Source organism: Lactuca sativa, chromosome 2, assembly GCF_002870075.4.
Source record: "Lactuca sativa cultivar Salinas chromosome 2, Lsat_Salinas_v11, whole genome shotgun sequence".
Taxonomy (NCBI): domain Eukaryota; kingdom Viridiplantae; phylum Streptophyta; class Magnoliopsida; order Asterales; family Asteraceae; genus Lactuca; species Lactuca sativa.
Window position 1 is genome coordinate 199449496 of NC_056624.2, and position 22556 is coordinate 199472051.

The 22556-nt window shown below is 37.6% G+C and overlaps 1 protein-coding gene across 2 annotated transcripts; it reads left to right on the top strand.

The window, feature by feature from the left end:
- Nucleotides 1-916: 916 nt before the first annotated feature.
- LOC122196781 (uncharacterized) lies at nt 917-1982 on the top strand. Of its 2 annotated transcripts, none has more exons than XR_006188844.2 (3): nt 917-1357; nt 1594-1674; nt 1738-1982. XR_006188844.2 is itself a non-coding variant. In XM_042899882.2 (3 exons), the coding sequence occupies exons 1-3, from the start codon at nt 1174-1176 to the stop codon at nt 1739-1741; spliced, it is 312 nt and encodes a 103-aa protein (XP_042755816.1). In that variant the 3' UTR covers nt 1742-1982. The 2 variants fall into 2 exon arrangements, 1 of the variants encoding a protein (XP_042755816.1); XM_042899882.2 differs by having other exon boundaries at nt 1174-1357; nt 1551-1674.
- Nucleotides 1983-22556: the final 20574 nt, after the last annotated feature.

Genomic DNA, 22556 nt, shown 5'->3' on the forward strand with positions numbered 1-22556 from the left:
AAAGCCGAGTATGTTTGACATATATGTAAATGTGTAATGTGCTCGCTTTTATAAAAATGAATGTTTCAAATTAATGAACATATGTACATGTATAAACTTTATGCATATAAGCATATAATTATACATGAATAGTAATAGCTTGAATCATTGAAATACTACAAAGTGTTATAACGCACTTGTGATAATCTACAATGTCACATAAAAATCATATATTTTTGTATCATGTAACATTTGTCGTGTAGACTAGTTATTTCACGATAAAAATTCCATAATATGTATATGAAAAGTTTATATTAGTTATTTGTAACAATATGTTAAATTTTTAAATAACATTTTTATAAACAACATTTATTTTATTTTCGCATAAAGCATAATATATTTGTATAAACAAAATATATAGGCACATGTATCCCCTCCCCCCCTTTCTGAAATAATTAAAATATTGAAAAAGGGTCGTAAGCACTCACCCTTGAAGCGTGAGTACCAATCGTTCGAACTCGGTTTCTTTGAGAAGCTTGACGTGAGAAACTGTAAATCCACAATTTTTGAACTTTGAAATACTCTCGAGACCATTTCGTTCGAGACCATTTCGTAACAAATTTGAACTATTAGGGACTGATTTGTAATTTGGCTAAAGTATAGGGGCTTTTTGGTAATTTAATTTAATGGATAGGACTGTTTTGGTAAAAAGAATACCAAATGGGGGGTTGTTTTAAACAAATGGGTTAAATGTTTGGGGTTGGGGCCTATTTTGAATAAAAAGTTTAACAATGGGGGTAATTTAGTCATTTTATAATTAAAATGACTTAAAGAGTTAGGGCTTTTTATTAGGTTGGTGTATCGTCGTTTTGACCGATCGGGCACAAGGGAAAGAATGGGACGAAGCTATGGGAGATCGAGACATGAATTGAGAGGCTCCGGCAATGCTTTCTTGCCCGATCAGCAGCCACACGAATGGGGAAGGCAAAACAGATTGGTAATCTCCTAGGGGTGTTTTAGGTGGTTCAATCGATTGAATCGGATGGAGAGGAGGGCGAAGCGAGGCGACTGTGATCCTCGGACGGGAAGGAAGAGACGAAGCAGCGGGGCTGCTCGTCTTCTGTCTTGGAAGTACTTGCGAAGGGAAAGAGGTCCGAAGGGGTCTGGGAGGCGTCGCGAACAGCAGCAGCGACGATGACCGGTGTTCGGTGGGTTTGCTTGTCTTCTGTCTTGGAAGTTGTTGCGAAGGCGAAAGAGCTCCGAAGGGTACTGGGAGGCGTCTCGAGCAGCAGCAGCGACGATGACCGGTGTTCGGTGGGTTTGCTCGACGGGAGGGGAAGATATGGGTGCGACGGGGAAGATGATTCTGCAACAACAGGTAATCGTCTTTTTTTTTTTTTTTTTTTTTTTTTTTTTTTTTTTATGTGCATCGATGGAGAGTATGAATGTTTGGTTTTTAATAGAAAAGGATAAGAAAAACAGATGCTCGTGTTTGATTGTTGACAGAAATCGTCCAGCCTCCCTTGCTCTTCTTCTTCCCTTCTTTTGACTGTAAATGTTTAAATCAATAGGTTTAGATGGGTTTTTGGTGTGTTTGGATTCGATGTTCAACAGGGAAGAGGGAAGGATAGAAGCATTAACGAACAGGGGGTCTTGGCTGTGGTCTTTGATGGACGAATTAACGAAGCAATGCAGGTGATGGTTGGCTTGATTGTTGATTTTATTGTGTTTGAGTGTTAACCTGGTTCTTATTGACAGGTAATGTAGAAGAGGATGAGTGTGAAGGGGGTTGTCTCCAGTGACAAACGGAAACTTTGGTTTGAGTGTAGTCATGTCAATTGTGTATAACACATCTCCTTTTGTGTGAAATTTTGGATGTGTTAGAATTTGTAGCTGGCATTATGTTTAATATATGTATTTTGTGTGAAAATTGCAAATATAGAATTTCTTCATGTATTATGTGTATGCATTGATTTAATTTGTATTATGTATTTGTTTTAATATGTGATGTGTGTATAATTTGTAATTAATACATTTCCCTATGTATTTTGTTTGGTTTGGATTTAGAAGCAATGTAATACCCTAATTATTTGTGCATTTGATGAGTATTGATTTATTTTACTAGTTATATACACTAGTATACGTATTTGGGTATTATATAAAGACAAAATTGCAAAAATGGTTCCTATGATATGTATTTTTTTGAGGGTTTAGTCCAAATTTCCACTTTTTTGGATTAGTAGTCCTTTTGAGCAAGTTTCGTTGCGTCTTTGGTCTCTTTGAATAGTGAAATGACTGTGATACCTTTGGGGTATTTATTTTCTATTTTTTCATTTCTTTTTAAATCTAATATTAATTTATTTATAATTAAAAAAATAAAAAGGGACCCTCTGTGTGTGTATGTGTGCGTGTTTCACTTGCAGAACCCATAGAAAAACAAAAAAAAATATTACTCATCTTCATTAGGCTCTTCCTAACTCATAACACACACATACTGATGAACATACACATGTTTTAATTCTGAAACCTAATAAGTTAACTTGTTTCGATTCTTTCCTTTGCATAAATTTAACGTTTTTTTTTTTCATTTCAAAAAGGGTATTTGAAGGTGGCATCTTCTTCCCCCTCTTTCAACTTCACTTTTTTTAAAATCCAAATGGGGTTTTCTTCGATGCATATGGTGTACAAAACCGATGGAATCCCCAAATCTCAGGGTACAAAACCCAATGTGGGTGTCCCTTCCCCCATTTCATTTTCAGGAACTCCATTTACAATCCTGAATAAAGAAAAAAAATACAGAGCATACATGAAAAACACACATTATCGCCTCCATTGCCGTAGGTCCAGTGCGATTTTCAAAAGTTGTGTGATTTCCGGCTTGATTCCATAAAGAAGAGGGATGCAACGATGCTTCAACCCTAAGTATGTACGATTTTGGTGAAAGGGAAACAAGCCATCAAACCCTTACACAATCAGATGCTTCATATTACATAAAACTCAAAAATCATCAAAATCCTGCTTCTAGTTCATTCAATCAGGAGATCGAAAGAGAAAAGTGAGAAGGATACCACGAATGGATTAAAGGAGGTTCCGGACGTTGCATTTGCAGGCACTGTGTATCGAGACTCTTAAAATTGATGTATACAGATAAAGAAAAATACAAAAATGAAGGTCTTCAAGCGTGCAGTGATGATGGTGACGATGATGATATGTTACCTTGTGTTTGAAGGATTTTTATAGTTCTTCTGCTTGAGTAATGTTTGTGTATATGAGAGAGAGAGTCCCTTTTTATTTTTTTAATTATTAAAATAAATAAATTAATATTAGATTTAAAAAGAAATAAAAGAAAAATGGAAAATAAATATCTAAAAGGTATTACAGTCATTTTACTATTCATAGGGACCAAAAACGCAGCGAAACTAGCTCAAAAGGACCACTAATCCAAAAAAGTCGGGGTTTGGACTAAAACCCCAAAAAAATACATACCACAGTGACCATTTTTGCAATTTTGTCTTATATAAATTTAAACTTATGTGCTAGGAAATGTGAAATTTATTAATTTGTTAAACCTTGGTTTTAAAATACACACATAGATGATGTATATTTATGACAATTTAACCAACCACATATAATTGATCATGATACATTTCCATACCCATATATATATATATATATATATATATATATATATATATATATATATATATATATATATTTATTTATTTATTTATTTATTTATAGAGTTAGGTTCATATATGAACCCTAATTATTGTGTGATTGTATAACCAAATTTCAACATTTGATCTCCCAAGGGTATGATCGACATTTTCTTTTTATTACCTAAACTAAAATAATTGTATATATGGAAGGAAATTTGAACGTTTCAAATGATAAAATAGCTACTCAATTACACCTTCTTTTTTATCTAATTTCACCTACATGAAAACAATCATCTTTTCTTTTATCCTTTCTATAATTCTTGGTTGATTCGACTATGTACTTCTCCTTTCTTTTTTCTGATTAACATCCACTCTTTCATCCATAGTTGCTTCCTGTTCTATAATGACTTGTATGTTTGGTAATTGTTCATCAAATGATGCTATAGCTTGGGGAAGTTGTTTTATTAAAACACCGTCTATCAATGAAAACAATTTAAAAATGAGTTTCAACTTACCTAAACCTTTACAATTCGTTCATAATAATATACACTGAAACATTCTACTAACATTCTGTATTCTCATAAAATTTAATATACTTCCCTTTATTATTTCTTTCACAACATTCTTAAAGAATTCATTCATTATTTCTTTCATAATATTCTAAAAGAATATTTTACTTCTTTTTACTACCCTACGATATTCTCAACGAAACCTGTTCTTTGATAAATTCTATAAGGATGTATTGCAATTTATATAATCCATGCACAACAACAAATCGATGTCCTAACCGAACATTGAATACAAAAATTAACCTAACAACAAAAACATTTTACTAAACCAACTGTTCTCTAATCTTAAATTGTGTATGTAACTCTTACATCAAAAAAAAACTATACATTCCAACTGTAGTAGCACCGGTTCATATGAACATCAAAGTAATTGTAATCAACCATTAATTCTAAGAGCATTACATGTACAAGCACATAAAAATATTAACAGAACAGTTACTAATAAGCCACAACGCCAGCAAACCCAATATACCCTGAACATTGTAAAAAAAAAAAAAAAAAAAAAAAAAAAAAAAAAAAAAAAAAACTTTTCAAATACATTACATGTTCAAACCCAAAATTGTTTTAAACTTAAATTCATATCAAATTCTCCAAGAATAACGCTTCATTCTTATAGAATGAACCATATTAGACAAATTGCATTAGAATTTTGGAAGAATATATCACAAACTTGTTTTTAACTAAGCTATCGTGTTCAAATCCAAACTTGTTTTGAACTAAATTTCATAAAAAAATTATCATACATTACGTTTTCATTCTTATAGAATGGACACTATTTTGCAAAATACCACTTCAATTCCTGGAGAATATATATCGCAAAACATAAAAAACATTACCAGATGGCGGTGGATCGAAAAAATCACCGTCTTCGTTGATCCAAACAGTTGCAGATGTTTTTTTGAACTTCGTTTTGAAGTTCTCTCGTAATCTTGAGCGTGATCGGCTTCTCATTGTTCGCTTCTGGAGTCAGTGGCCGCTTCTTTGCTTTTAATGTAAATCCTATCACTCTTCTTATAGGTCTATTATATTTTTAGAATTGGAGATACCATATCTTTTAGAGTGGATGATTGATTTGTTTTAAAGGAAATCATATATTCATTTGTTAATATAATAAACATTCTTGCCTAATAATATGTAATGATATTAAATGGTGGAACGAAAGCATTGGGTCGTAGGAATGTAACACGTCGACTTTCTTTTTTAAAATCTGACAAAAATACTCAATTACCCTTCTAACAATATTATCAGCCATTTAATTAAAAAATTAAATCAAAAAGTTAATAAAACCAACATTCAATCTTAATCATATGATTTTTCTCATCCGATGGACCAAATTGAGTCTTAAATTCACACTATATTTATTATTCACATTTAATCCTAACCCTATATATATATATATATATATATATATATATATATATATATATATATATATATATATATATATATATACACACTAGTCGTTCACGAAATTATTGAGTGTTGGGCTATTTTCATCATTAAAATCCACATCAACTGGATTTGGATTTATATATTATTCCTGAACACATAACCAATATTCCAATAACAGAAATTATGCCGAAATAAATAGTTTAAGGTTTCGGGATTAATAAATCTGAAAACGTCTGGTTTTTCAACTTTTATAAATACTTTTACTGAAAATATTTCAAATATGAAATTAAATATTAGGCTATAGCCCGAGTCCAAAAATGTTTTCGGAAGTTCCATTTGAGGTGTGCAAGTCCCTCAAAGGTTAAAAACGGTTTTAGCGATTTTAAGAAAATCACTATTATACTAATTTTTTATTCTTAAAACGGTCGTATCTTTTGCATACGAACTCCGTTTTGGATGTTTTTTTATTTTCAGAATCAGGGAAACACGTACTACGAGGCTAGAGTGTTTGCTTTTTTCACAACTGCTTAACATAAAATTTCAGTTTTTCAGATGCATTCTTATGGTTGCAGTTTGAGTTGTTTGATTTGTTTGTCAATTTACAAATTTGGAAGTAAGTTACCATATGGTATCTCATAATAGTTGAAATAACTCATTTATTTCACATAATGTGCATTAAAACTCTATGAATAAAATTACATATGGATTTACTGTAAACTTGACCGTTCACAGTCTTTGACCTAAATTTCGGGATGTCACATTGCCACCCCGTTAAGGGAATTTTGTCCCGAAATTATTATGTTCTAGAATATTTTGTTCCACTGTCATTTTATTCTACTAGTATTTCATTCCAGTAGTGGAGGGAGCACCGTTGTAAATTTTCTGATACTTTTGTTTCATTTGATCCTCACATTTCTAAGTAAACTATGACTCTCTATGAGAGTTCCATCAGACGTTTACTATATGAAAACATATTTGTTTTGAGTCTTTTTATTTCTTGATCCACGATCTACATCGGTTCCTTCACGAAATGAAGTTTAGTGTTGACCTGGATCTCATCGGATGGAAAGACAAGGTTCTCATTAAAGAGACACTTTTGAAATTTCAGACGCAGAAGGTATTGTGAACTTTATTGAGTTCTTGAAGTAAATTGAGTTTGTAAGCCACCGAACCATCCGTTATCAGGATTTCAAAAGGTCCGGTGTATTGGGGATTTAGTTTACCTTGTTTTCGAATCTATTGACACATTTTTTCAGTGCAACCTTTAGTAGGACACGGTTTCTTATTTTGAAGTCTAAGGATTTACGTCTTATGTCAGCATAGCTTCTCTGATGACTACATGAGACATTTAATCATTCCTTTATTTGAACTCTCTTTTCCGTTGTTTCATGAATAATCACAGGACAGTTTCTAGAGTATATATAACATACTTTTTAGCTAGTTGGGTATTTCCAACTTCTGCTTAGCATATCGGAGACGACACCTATATCCGTATAAGACCTCAAATGGAGTGGCCTTTACGCTAGTATAATGACTATGGTTATATGAAAACTCAACTAGTGGTGAGTGAGTATCCTATGCATTTCCAATGTCTATCACATAAGCATGGAGCATGTCCTCCAGAGTTTGTACTGTTCTTTCACTATGTCCATCCGTCTAAGGATGATAGGTTGTACTCGTCATAGGTTTGGTTCCAAGGAACCTTTGCAATGATTGTCAAAATATGGAAGTGAATTTTCTATCTCGGTCCGAGATATTGGCAGACCTTGAAGCCTTACTATCTCCTTGAGATAGGTCCTAGTGAGTTGCTTTATTCTATTAATTTCCTGGATGGCTAGGAAATAGGCAGACTTGGTTAAACAATCAACCATTACCCAAAGGGTGTCATAACCATTTGAAGTTCTTGGCAACGTCATTATGAAGTCCATGGTTATCTGTTCCTATTTTCATTCCAGGATTGACGATTGTAGTAGTCTTGTTGGCTTTTGGTACTCTGCTTTGACTTTGGAACAAGTAAACATTTACTAACATAGTTGAAAATATATGCCTTCATGTTGGGTTACCAATAAATCTTCTTGAGATCGAGATACATCTTACCTCATCCGATATGCATTGAATCTCTCGATTTATGATCTTTGTTTAGAACTAGTCTCCTAACTTCACCAAACTTTAGGGTCCAAATTCGGTTCATGAAATATCGTGTTCCGTATTCCTTGAGGTCGAACCGTTTGTCCGTACCTCTTAGGTTTTCCTCCATGATATTCTTGGGTCTGAGTGCTTCTAGCTGAGCATCTCGAATTTGGGTGGTGAGATTGGAGTGGGTGGTTAAGTTAATGTTTTCTTACGAAGTGAATTTACTTGCTCTTTCCGGGTTAAAGCGCCTGCTATGACGTTTGTTTTACCAGGATGAATACGAATTTCATACTCATAATCATTTAACAATTCGAAACTCTTTCGTCTCCTCGTGTTGGGCTTCTCCTGGTCCAAGATGTGTTGAAGACTTTTATGGTCGATGAACACGACACACTTTGTTCTGTACAGGTAGTTGTAATGCATGGTTCCTGGGACGCACTTAATTATAAATTTTTCACTATTGAAGAGTAACTCGACGAGTTGGGAGCCCCAAAATCGTCGAATAGAAACCAGAATCGATACGGGATTTTAAGTCACCTACTCGACGAGTTGAGTGCCTCAACTCGACGAGTAGGACTGCCAGAGTGAAACCCTAATTTCAGGGTTTTGCACCCTATTTAAGCATCTTAATCCCCTTATGTCAGCCTTATTTACAGCCTCCTAGTCCCAAAGCCCTAGCCACAAAACCCTAGAGTCTTGTGTGAGCTTGTGAGACATTTTTGAGAGAAAACTTGTGCTTTTGAAGCTTATAGAAGAAGAGGAAGCTAGAGGATTCAAGACGAAGAGAGTAGATCCAGAAACTACACTACATTTGCAGCATTTTCAGGTAAGCAAGTCTAAAACTTGCTTAATGATTTCTTAGATCTCTTCATTTCACTTTTATGGGGTTTTGGTTCAAAAATGTTAGCTTTTGGGAAAGGGACGACCCAAGTGGGTATCCTGCTAGATCTAGGACCTTGAAGGGCTATTATGGCATAAAGGTGCAAACATTATGGCCATTAGAGCCCCCATGAAAGCTTTAAGATGTAATTTTCGCCTTTTAACCCCAAAAGGCCATTCATGGAGGTAAAGGCAGAAACTTTACGTGTTCAAGTGATGTCTAAGGCCTAGATCTCTACTTGTATGCTTTAGTTTGGAGTATGGATGACTTGTGGACCAAGATCTAAGTCCTAAAGAGTTAGGGTTTGAGCTAAACCTGTCAAATGAGGGTATTAATGGGTAAAGTTGGAAACTTTATCCTTAAAAGCATATTTTCAGTGTATATGAGAAGCAAGAAGCTTAGATCTGAAGAGTAGGGGCTTAATCTGTTAAGATGGCCCAAACAGTTTGAGGAACTCGTTGAGTCCATAGAGAAACTCGACGAGTTGAGTCGTTATGTCCTGATTCTAATTATGGTAGAACTCGACGAGTCTGAGGATGACTCGACGACTTGACTTGCTTTATCGCGACTGTGAGTAGCCAAGGAACTCGACGATTCAAGGGGATGACTCGACGAGTTGGAGCACGATTCTAGGGTTTTTGATTTATAGAACTCGGCGTATTGATGGGTCAACTCGGCTAGTTGAGTCAACCCATAACATTGAATTTGACTAGAATGTTGACTTTGACTAGGGGTAAAAAGGTCATTTTACCCTAAGAAGATTTATCAAATTTTGACTAAGTGATAATTGATAGAAGGGGAGTCGTTGGAGCAGCTATCAGAGATTCCTCACACGATATTTCACAGTTAGCTTTGCGAGGTGAGTTTTCTCCTGTAGGAACGGGTCGAAGGAATTAAGGTCGGCCCGTTTATGTATGTTAGTATGTTCCAGACTAAGGTCTGATGTCGGGCGGGGCCTGATGTAGGTTTATATGTTTTCCGGGTTTCGATCCGATGACGGGGCGGTACCCGATGAATGTTTGTATGCTTAATGTCTTTGTGATTCTTGCATGTGTTTGTATCTGTATGCTTCCGGACTACAGTCTGATGTCGAGGGGATTCCCGAGGAATGTCAGTGTGTTGTCTGGATCTCGGCCCGATTTCGGGCGGGACCCGAGGAATGTCTATATGTCTGTGATAGGATGACCATGCTTATTTTTATGTGTATTAGTAGATATGCTCATACGTATGCCGAGCTTTGCTTGATGCCAGACGGGGCCTAATGCCGGACAAGGCCGATGTCGGGAAATGCTCGATGTAGCAGGGCGGGGCCCAATGTATGTTATATGTGTTTATGTGTATGGTATGTGGTAGTTTTGGAAGACTCACTAAGCTTCGTGCTTATAGTTTTCAATTTTAGTTTCAGGTACTTCCGCTAGTAAAGGGAAGAGCTCGGGATGACTGTATTACATACACCACAACTTTTAGCCTAGAGGATTTACTGTGATATTTGGATATATGATGTTGATACAGTACTTGACATGATGTTTTGAGATATTTTTAGTTATGATTTTACGAGATGATTTGTATTACTATAGTTTTATTTACAAATTAAAACGAAAATTTTGAACCGTATTTTTGGGATGTTTCAAGTTGGTATCAGAGCCATGGTTTGAGGGATTCAGGCACACTCTCGGGTGTGTCTAAACTCAAACTGAGGACTTGGTATGAAAAATTTTCAGAAGAAAATTGTTTTTAAAATTTTGAATAGAGAAATGAATTTTGAAAAGAGAAAAGGGTATGGTGCATGTAAACAGATGAGCTCAAGTAAATACTCCCAAATTACTCATACGAGTTTATGTTATGATATGTTTATAAAAATTGCATCCTAGACTAGGGCTAAGTATCTAGGAATGATGCCTTGTATGCCTGTTATATGTGTATGAGAACCGCATGCTAGTTTAGGGTTAAGGATCTAGGAAGGATGCCTTATGTGCCTACTCTATGAGCTTGTTGAACTGTATGCTAGTACTGATTAGTCAGTAATATGATGGCCTGAGTAGGATATGCTTGATTATGTTTACTCAATGCTCGAATGTTGCTTGCTTTGTGCTTTTAGGAGTTCTAGTTATCTTTAACTAACTAGTAAACAAATATCTTAAGTTACATATTATGAGGACTAAATAATTTCAGAAGGTTAGGTTTAGCTCTATTTCGCAGCTCTCGTTTGAGTCTAACCGTTGTAGGGTAGGACCTCTCATTCGAAGAATTATCTGGTTTTAGTGATATGTAATGGTATTCGAGAGCTAGTTAGGGGGAGATAACAGGGACTTCTTATGCAGCTGATGGCTGAGAGTGGATTGGTGGTTACCCTAGTTCAAGCCTAGGATTAGAGTAGCATGCGAAGCAGTAGTAGAAAAAGGGACTTGGTGAAGTCAAAGCAGTTCTTGAGGAAAGTACGGATAGATTTGGAAAGTAGTATGGGCCCATACTACTGAAAGCAGAGGATCTGTACTCGAATCAAGGAAGGCTGAGATGAATCCAGGGAACTTGTAGTGTGTAGGATCCCTCTATGTATGATGAGTATCCTGATGTTGTTATGATGTATTTTAAGTATGGTGACACTACACACTAGACCAATTGGCACTTCAGGTGCTGGTGAGGGATTAGGATCGGGCTCTGGATTCGAGCAGTTAGACGAGCAAACAAGAGAGTTCATATCATCCGAGATCACGTGCGGCATTTTATACTAGACTCTTGTGATCTTCAGTACGATCAAGGAGGGTATCTTGGAGCTTTTAGATGAGAGACTAAGTGCATTCCGCACCGAGGTGGCGGCCATGATGGGGTCGCGCACGCTGACGTTTAGGGAGTTTAGAGCTTGTGGAGCTCCCGACTATCATGGGGCTCGGGACCCCATTGCTAGCAGCAAATGGTTGGCAGATGTCGCCTACGCCTTTCACACTAGTAGATGTCCCGAAGGGGGAAAGGTTCGACTTGCTTCCTGAATCCTAAAGGACAGAGCATGAGATTCGTGGGAGGAGGTTGGGAGAGCTATTGGAGATGATGCCGCTATTGATGCGATGACTTGGAGTGATTTCTTGACTAGGTTCAGGGCCGAGTTTGCACCTGTGATTGAGGTGAAACAGCTTGCGAGGGAGTTCCAGGACCTCCAGCAGACTACGGAGACGATGGCCAAGATCACCGCTATGTTCAGGGAGAGGGCCCTTCTCATTCCGCAGTATGTGGCAGACGAGGATATGAAAAAGGCCCGATATCAGGAGATGCTGCGGAGTGATATCCGCCAGTTTGTGAGCCGATCCAGCTGCAAGACGCTGGAGGATATGATTTCTAGGGCTCGTGAGAGGGAGCTTGATATGGAGATGGAAAGGAAGAAGAAATCAGATGGGGTTCAGACAGTTAGTTCGGGTAAAAAGCCCAAGGTATCAGATCACATATCGAGGAGCCAGCAGGGCCACAGCAAGTGTGGCGAGTGCAGAAAGATGCACGAGGGGGCGTGCAGGGCTAGGAGTTCGGGCTACTTCAAGTGCGGTCGGACTGGTCATATGAGCAGGGATTGTACTGCTACCACCACCACCACAACCGTTTTAGATCTGATTTGATTTCAATGCAATCAGAGGGGCCATAAGAGGGCCCAGTGTACGGGCTTAGCAGCAGCATGACAGGTGGCAGAACCTACTCCTGCTATGTTGAGGATTATAGATGGCTGTCAGGGCCGGGTAGAGGCGCCTACAGGTAGGAGCAGGGCTTTTCAGCTTACTGCAGAGGAGGCATGTGCAACTCCTGATGTTCTTGGAGTTGACTGGATAGTTCTTGCATTTCCAATGGAGATAGACGATAAGGTGATAATGCCATTGGTGCTACACCCGAGATTAGGTCGATTCGGAATTCAACTTGTCTGACTAGAGGTATTCCAGGAAATACGTTCGGGTAATTGCACACCTGCAGTATGCCTTCAATTTCCTTACCCTTGTCTTGCATATCGACAATGTGGGCCAAGAAAGTGAAGCATCTCTTCTTTAAATGCTTTCTTTCCTTCATGCAAGAGATGATTCTTAGATTCTTCCCATGCTTATGTTTTTAAATCACATGAGTCTTGTTGTTGGGTAACGTAGTCGGATGACTTCTTTGTAACATCAGATCTCTACTCGATGAAGTGATAAGCAATTCATTCTGATGATCACATCGAAATATTCAATGGTCTTAGGCATTAGGTTGATGTGAGAGACGGGGTTATTCAAGGCCTTTATACAAAACTTAGAGGTGTGAACTCCTAAGTTATAGAAGCTGCAGGCCATACCATTTCCGACATGGTGGAAATTGGACATAGTATAGTAGGGTAAAGTTCCAGAGTAGGTTTTTGATTGAGTAGGATCGTTTATGATTATAATATACATAACCATAGGTTTTGGATTGGGTTTGTGGTGCTTGAAGTTCCATTTTGACTTACCATGGAACTTCCTTTTTGCACTCCCAATCTGGTTCTTTTGGTTTGTGGGGTTATGGAACCCTGAAAATTGAGTTGCTCAGCCAATTGTTATGCTAATTGCTTAGCACTATCAAAGGTAGTGGGTCTGGATGTGGTAACAAGACCTTTGAACTGTTAAAGTTGTTCCCAAGATGTACCTTTCTGTATTTTTGTATTCCGGGTTCACCATTCCTTGGTAACGGTTTGTGAGGTTGTTAAATCATGAAGTATAGGAAGTCAAATCTGATCTTTTCATGGTGAGGTTCTAAATTATAGAGAAAAAATTGAAATCCTACCGATTTCAAATGATAAAGAGATAAGTTTGGAGACTACTGAATGATTGATTTTGAGTTATGGGTTTCTCTGCTACGGAGTAGCAGAGCTATTAGTTATTTGTTCTTCTTTAGGTTTAGGCAAACTAGGAAAATCTGAACGTTATCCTAGATTTTTAAGTATTTTTTTTAAATGTATATGTTGTTTTGGGGGGTTGATACAGGGTTTCTAAGGTACTAAGTTTCTGCAGCGAATCTTGAGAACATCCTTTAGGGGTCGTTTGTTTCGTTTGATTCCTAAGGAATTGAAAGGAATTGTAAACTAAAATCCAATACAAAATGTGTTTGGTTTACAAAAGGAATGGAATATGATTTCCATAATTACTTTATAATTCTCTATACGAAAGATTTCCAATTCATTCCCCATGCATTAAGAATCTACATTCAATTGCTTAATTTATTATATTTTTTCGGATTGCACAGTTATCTTCCCATGTAAAGTTTTGGTAACAAATATCATCTACGTATTTTATATTTATTATATAAAAAATGACTTGTTGCTTTATATGATTATATATAATAATTTTATTTCAGTTTAAAAAAAATTATTATTTAATTGTGCTCAACAAAATGTTAATTATTTTTTCAATTTATATTTTATAGAATATTTTAATAAAAGATGTTGTAATTAAATAAAACTTTGTCTTGTTTATTAAAAAATATAAAGGGTATTTTTGTCATATTATAAAATTTATTTTTTAATTTCTTTGTAAAATCAGCAAACTAATTAAATAACAGATTTCATTCCTTATCCTCCAAACGCATTTCAACTTCTAGTAAATCAAGATTCTAATTCCTTTGGATTCCAATTCTTTGGACAAATTCAATTCCTTCAAAAAACATTCTGCGAAACAAACGCCCCCTAAATCTCTAAAACATTCAACCATTGTAGTCTGTCAAACTCCTTGATCAAGGTTTATTAATCACCGGCCTCACATAAATAACATAGGTGTACGTTTCAGTTTTATTTATGGTATGGCTTATGTATGTTACTAACCTTAATTGAGGCATTTGACCTAAAGGGTTGAGTTTGTAGCGTTAGATGGAGGCATGTTAGAATTTTATTAAATGTTCTCATCGTGGGTCAGAGTATATATAACTCTTATATATTATTGTTGGTGGGGTTTGCAGTATTATTAATTTTTTTTGTACTCCACGACTACCAAGTATAGACGAGGGCCAAACAGGAAACACCGGAGGGGAGGACCATTTTAGCAATTAAGTCGTCTGAAATCCAATAACCCTATGCGTCCCTTCAAACCAGATTCCCCATACCGCAAGTAGCCAAGAAATAGTGTAATTAATATTAATAATGATTTTATTAGAAACTAGTTGCTATAGTTATATTCCTCTTTCGAGGATACGAGTTCTCTATAGCCAACTTAGCTTTGATACCAATATGTCACACCCCCGGCCGAGGCGGCAGAACACGTCGGGCTGTGCGACTAAGTTCTTGGATCATGGGAAAATTGAATACATAGCATAAGTACAATGATTTGTGCATATGTGTGTGTCTATATATATATATATATATATATATATATATATATATATATATATATATATATATATATATATTACATCATATCTTAATACTTTTAGCTATAATTATGCTTATTATAGAACAAAAGGTAATTATTATGTTTAATATATGTTATGTAGCATAAAAGACATGCTCGGAAGCAACATGGAAGCTGGAAGCAGGAAAATGTGACCTTATAGAAGAAGAAGACACAAGAAAGATGTTGTTGGACAGCTTGAACCCTCGTCGGTATTTTGACCATATCTCCTGACTCGTAACACCGATTAAGGTGATTCAAAATGATATGAAAACTAGACACAATTTCGGATGACTTTTGTTTTTTGAGAAAAGTCGGATTTCCAACCACCACGACGTGGTGAATGGAATCTTCTCGATTCTTGACACTGGCTTGAAGAACACGGGATAAACACGAGGACCACGACGTGGTTCCATTACCATATCGTGGTGGCCATATTTTAAGCAAGTATATGTATCCGAACATAGGTTCAAATTGAGGGACTGGGAGGTGACTTTTTGGAGAAGTATTACGACAAATAACCTTTAGAAAACCATTAGAAGAGGAGGAAACGATTGGAGCTCAAGATTTGAAGAGATCTAGACGAAAAAATCAATTCATTCGGTTTGATCATGTTTAGATTTATCTCTATTGAGTTTTTGTGTTTGATTTCTACCATGAGTAGCTGAATTTAGCTACTCCTGTCTAGCTAGATAAAGCTTCAACTTATGGGTTAGTTTAATTAATTATGGATTTGACTTGTTGGTATTGTGCTTGTGTTTGATTGTTAATACCTAGCATGCTAAAATTTGGTTCTTTAATTGCTTGAATTCATGTTCTGTGTAGCTTAGTGATTATTAAATTACATGAACTTGGCACCTAGTTATTTAGTGAATATTGAATTGCTAGAGCTATGATCGATCCAATCTTAGATAAGTGATTGAAGTAATTAAATTTAGTTGTGCTGGAGAACATGAGTTATGACCATAATTATGTTTGCATAATAAATCTTACATAGCCTATTCATAATCGATAACTGATTTTGTGTTTGATTGTGTGTGACCATGCATAGTTTTACATGAATTAGTTAAATATTAGTAAATTTGGACTTAAATTACTAATAATATAATATTAGGTAACCAACTTTGATAATCCATAATTGTTAGTTAACCATAAAGAAGAAGTGGATTCAAACTAAATGGGAGTGTTTTTAGTAATTGATTGAACATTTGTTAAGTAATTAAGTTTGTTTGAACTTACAAAATCAGATAAAAACCTTTTAAATTATTGTTTAATTTTAGATTAATTTAGAGTAATTATTTTAGTTAATTAAATTTGTTCCCTGTGTTCGACCCCAACTTACTTTACTACACTACAATCCGACTAGGTACACTGCCTAGGTGCATATTAGTTATTTAAGTCAGTTAGGTTATAAATTTAAAACTAGTAGGTACTTTTGTGCACATCATACAACAATAAACAAAATATCATTCATGTTCCATCTTGATATTTGTGTAACATCCCAAAATTTACGACCAAAAATTTCATTTTTAATTTAGTAAATCATAAAACAGATTATGGAAAACATCATTAAGTTATCTCGTATCATAAAAACCCATATGTCACATGTCTCAAAACAAGTCATAATAATGTCATAGTACAAATCCGAAGAACATCATAGTGCGGAAATCCTGGTGTGATGCGCTGCAGTCATGCCGGTTCCTTTCCCTTCGAAGAGGAAGTACCTGAAACAAAAATTGTAAACCGTAAGCACAAAGCTTAGTCAGTTCCCCTATCATACCACATACCATATAATCACATAATGACTAGCATATATGGCTGTTGGCCTCTCATTCGGTCTCTTTCAACCGGTAACTGCCTAGCTTATCTGGGTGCTGGCATCCCCTTCGGTCTCTTTCAATCGGTAGCTACCTAGCATATCTGGGTGCTAGCCTCCCCTTCGGTCTCTTTCAACCGATAACCAGGGACTATTTCACCCCCTACTACTACCACATAATACCCTAGCATATACACATAAATCATATACTACCTAGCATATATGGGTGTTGGGCAGTATATGATTTATGTGTATATGCTAGGGTATGGGGAAGGACCAAGGCTTGATAAAGCTTGCAACTTTAAGCCTCATATGCTCATGAGTGTCTAGATCTGAAACCAAAACCTCCAGATACACTTAAAACTCGAGAATGACTTCAATATGGCCCAAAAATAATATAATACAACCCTAAATGATGATCTAAGCAAAGGAAAGACAAGGTATCAACTTTATACCTCAAATAAGTCAGAAATGCAGCTCAACTTCCGGATCTACTGGCTCCCTCTTGAATGCTCAAGCTTCTCCTTCCTTCTTAAGCTTCAAAATCACCAAGAACACACAACAATGGCTCAAAAACACTAAAAGGTGGATTAGGGTTTTGTGGCTAGGGTTTGGGGTGATGGAGGCTACAAATGAGGCCACCCTTTGGAGGTTAAGGTGCTTAAATAGGGTGCAAACCCTGAAAATTAGGGTTTCACTCTGGCAGCCCTACTCTTTAAGTTGAGGCTCTCAACTCTTCGACTAGACTTCAAGTCCTGCGTCTAAAATTCATTCCTACTCGACAAGTTTAGGGCTTCCAACTTGTCAAGTCCCTTTGCAAAAATGACAAGTTTGATTTTAAATACATACCAAGATCCGGGTGTTACAAATCTCCCCCACATATTTTAGACTTCGTTCTCGAAGTCTGTTGCTTCTAGGAAAAGCTCTGGGTAGTGCTCCCTCATCTCGTCCTCCGGTTCCCAAGTCCATTCTGATCCCTTGCGGTGTTGCCATTGCACCTTCACTATCTCGACCCTCTATTTCCTCATATCCTTCGTCTTCCTGTCAAGGATGACTACTGGTTGCTCGATGTAGTTCAAGCTGTCATCCACCTGAATATCCTCTAGAGGCACCACTACAGAGTCATTTACTAAGCACTTCCATAGATGAGAGACATGAAAGGTGTTGTGGATCTAACTAAGTTTGGCTGGTAGATCCAACCTATACGTCACCTTTCCCACCCGGGCTACAACTCTGATATGACCAATGTATCTGGGGCCCAGATTGCCCCGCTTCCTGAACCAAATGACACCTCTCCAAGGTGCTACCTTCAGGAGGACCATATCTCATACCTAAAACTCCAAGTCTGATCGTCGTCTATCGGCGTAGCTCTTCTGCCGACTTTGAGCCGTCTGGAGTCTACTCCGGACCTACTAGATCCTCTCTGTTGTCTTGAGTACCACTTCGGTACTCCCCATGACCCTCTGTCCAACCTCACCCCAGCATATTGGGGTTCTGCACTTCCTCCCATATAAAATCTCGAAGGGAGGACGTTCGATGCTAGCGTGGTAGCTATTATTGTAGGAAAACTCTGCCAAGGGAAGGTAGGTATCCCAGCTACCACCAAAGTCTAAGACACAAGCTCTTAGCATATCCTCCAAAGTTTGGATGGTCCGCTCGGTCTGACCATCCGTCTGCATGTGAAAAGTCGTGCTAAAGTGCAGCCGAGTACCCAACTCATCGTGAAACTTCTACCAAAATCTGGAAGTGAACCGTACATCTCAATCAAAAATCATGGAGACTAGCACTCCGTGTCGAGCTACTACCTTCCTGATGTAGATGTCGGCCATCAGCTTGGCCGAAATACTCTCCTGGATCGGAATGAAGTAAACACTCTTGGTCAACCGATACATGAAGTAAACACCACTGGAATACTCTGCATCACCTTCTTTTCCTTCTTAGCATCAATCACGAATGCTAAATATGATGTACATCCCTTGGTCAAACACTTTCTGCCTTTCATTAGAGAAATGATTCCAGAATTCACTCGCCGTTTGTCCCCATACACCATAAATGAATCTTTTCCAAGCGGGTTTACTTTAACTATCTTCTTCTTGCATAAAAATTCGGCATCATTGGCGCTAAGCCAATCCATTCCCAGAACGATGTCGAAACCATTTAGATCGATGGGCAATAATTCCTCGTGAAACTTATTCCCATTAAGGTCGATTAAGATGTCTTTCATACGATGGCTAACAGGTACAAACTTGCCACTAGCTACTTCGACTAATAAAGCATTATCTAGTCTATCAATAGGCAAAGCTAGCTTTCTACCAAACTCGTGCGAAATAAAGGAGTAGTTGGCTCCAGAATCAAAAAAAATTTGAGCAGGTAATTCGTTTACGAGAAAGGTACCTGAAGCGACATCAGCTTCATCTTTCGCGGCCTCAAGTGTCATCTGGAAGGCTCTCGCCTTCGGCTTTGGTGGAATGTTGGGTCTATCTGCCTCCTTCTTCTTCGGACAGTCTTTCAAAATGTGCCCCTCTTCATTACAACCAAAACACATCCTTTTGTTGTTCGGACATTCATTGGCAAAATGTCCAACCTTTCCACACTTGTAGCAGGTCACATCCTCGCTACATTTCCCAAAGTGCTTTTTCTTACACTTATCACACCACTTATCACATCCTCGCTACATTTCCTCCTTTATAGCCTCGTGTTGGGCCTCCCGGATCTTCTCCAGAAGGGGAGTCACTATTGTCGTCCTCACACAGATGTCTCTAATTGGGGTTGCAAATTCCTTGTGGCTAAGCACATCGGCCACTAAATTGGCCTTCCCCGAGTGGTAAAAGATCTCACAGTCGTAATCCTTCACCATGTCTAACCACCAGTGCTGCCTCATGTTTAGATTCGGTTGATCCATGAGGTACCTCAAGCTCTTGTGGTCCGTGTAAATGGTGCAATGGACCCCATAGAGGTAGTGTCTCCAAATCTTGAGGGCGAGAACAACCGCCTCCTACTCCAAGTCGTGCGTCAGGTAGTTCGCTTCGTGAGGCTCCAGCTGCCTCCAGTCGGCAACAGACCATAGATCTGAACAAGTAATATCATATATGGCAACATATAACATTTAGCACATAAAAGCATTTTAGGCAACTCTCCTAAAATAAACTAGTGCTCGTGTCTAAAACACAACAGACACACATCTCAAAATTCCACTTAGCATTCTAAGTTTAAGTCTAGAAATCCTACAAATTCCTAGTTCGCTTAAACTAATGCTCTGATACCAACTGTGACATCCCCAAAATCTCAGCCAGAAAAGACCGATTTTCATTTATGCTTTTAAAATATTTTCAGAGTAAATCCTTTTGATTTGAAAGAGTTGTGGAATTTGTTCCCAAAAACAAAACATGATAAAACAATGTTTACCGAAGCATTTCATAAAAGAAATGTATTTTCATTATAATCAAAACTCGGGGTGTCATGTTCCGATACAGACCAATAAGCATAAACGAATACATTACAAGTCATTCAACAAATATAAACATATGCAGACTTGTAAACAAAACAACTTGATGGTTCATCCATCTCATGCCCTTGCGCCACTTCCTATAATACAATTAAAACTGAGTGGGTCAGGCTTGGGAGCCTGGTGAGCATATAGGGTTTTCAACCCACAATAAATAATCATATTTAATTTTCACCAACCAACAATAACCCAATTACCCATTCCCGTTATTCTCACTTTAATGTCCCTAAGACAACTAACATAAGGGACCTAGTCTAAGAATATTTCATCGGGGCGACAACACATGCTTCGGCGGTACCTCAGCAATATAAGTCAAATAAGGCAACCATGAGGGGGATGGAGTGCAGCGAATGAACACCCAAGTTCATTAACACCTACAGGTGGCGAACCTGCTAATGTTTCCACAAGACTATCTAGAAAAGTATGTGGTGGTCATCTAAACTCCGCTAGATGACTAAATCAAACAACAACGAGGCCTCTCATCTGTTTATTACACACCAACTATCTACCCATGTTCTACCCAACATATTAGTAGATAAAAATTATACAATTTGTATACATAGTTTAAAAACCTGTATAGCATGCTTTAATCAACACATATTTCACATAACAGATGAGGCACACACACACATAACACATATCTCATAGAGAATAAATCATATCTATGAGTTAGAAGAAAGTGAATACACATTCACACACATAACCACAAAATTATACACATAATACGTATTCCGTATAAAATACTTCATAATTATGCGATAGAAGAAAGTAACTACACACTCACACCTATAAACAACAATATACATAATACACTCGAACCATACATGTATTATTATCGTGTTTATGAAAGGTAGTATACACTCACTTGATCAGAAGATGATCGGACAGCACTACGACTTGCAGAAGTAGTAATCCTCAGCAGATCTGGAAGATCTCTTCAAAAATCGAACTTCTCGCGGGCAGAGCTTCGGCTCGGAAACCGCACTTCTCGGGATCTTCGGTATCTCGGGACTTGCCTCGGGGCTCGGGAACAATACCGGGGATTTGGGATATTTCTGGCACGCAAAACGATGCAAAACGGGAGAGAGAAGAGAGGAAATTGGCAATTGGGTCGGCTGACCTCGCATCCTATTTATAGAAGGCTGGAGCCTCGGAGTACGCGGGGCGTACAGGGCTCCGAAGTCGTCATGGCATGCGTCATCCGAAGTGTCGACACTCTTCGAAGTACGTGGGGCGTACTTGTGTACGCGGGGCGTACCTCAGATCAGGCTGCTGACTCGCCTTCGGATAATGCCGGAATTTCCAATTAAAAATAAATACAAATTATTTAATAAACTTCGGAAATTCATATCTTCTTCATACGAACTCCGTTTTCGACGTTCTTTATATCCACGGAAAGGTGAGACTACGCTCTACAACTTTCGTTTAGACTTTGTCGGCTAATTTTGAATTTATTTTTATTATTTATTTTTAATAGGCCGTGACAGAAAAACTTCGTTATAAATTCATAACTTCTTCGTTTGACGTCCGTTCTCGCCTAACTTTTTATCGCTTCGATACCAACAATGAGATCTTCGATTCTCATTTAGATTGCTTCGGCAAAAAACCCCTCGATCTCAAATCGAGTAAAACAGGCTGCATACCGCTAAGCCGAAACTTCGATAAATCATAACTTCCTCATACGAAGTCAGATTTGGGCGTTCTATATATATTTGGAAACCTCGTTTCAACTACTACAACATAAATCAAAGATATTAAGCTTATTTTACACTTAAATTTTGACGCTTATTTTTATTCTTAATTAATCAAACCACATAATTAAGCAATTAAGCACAAAATACATAATACTCAAATAATACAATCTTATTATTTCAAAACGGGTTACAAAAGTTAACCTAGACCATTACATTGCTAAAAATGGCAAGCCCGGAAACACAGGCGTTACACAACTCCTCTGGAAATACGTTCGGGTACTCTCGCACCACTGGCACATCACTCACGGTCACCTTACCCGCCTCTCGGGTATCCATAACGTAGACGACATAACCTATGCAACCCTGTTGAAGGTAGCACCTAGCCCTCGCTGTTGAGCACAAAGCTGGTCTACGTTGTGGCCTCTCGCCCTTAATCACCAAGTCTCCCCCACTTGGGGTCCTGACACGTACCAACTGTTGCGCACAGTCGATCACCGACCCATTAGGGCTCAGCCAATCCATGCCGATGATGACCTTCTTCCCATACAATGGAATGGGAACCAAATCCAC

Coding starts and splice junctions, on each gene's coding strand:
- LOC122196781 (XM_042899882.2), top strand. CDS start 1,174: ATGACCGGTGTTCGGTGGGTTTGCTTGTCTTCTGTCTTGGAAGTTGTT. Junction 1,358..1,550: donor AGATGATTCTGCAACAACAG/GTAATCGTCTTT, acceptor TTAAATCAATAG/GTTTAGATGGGTTTTTGGTG.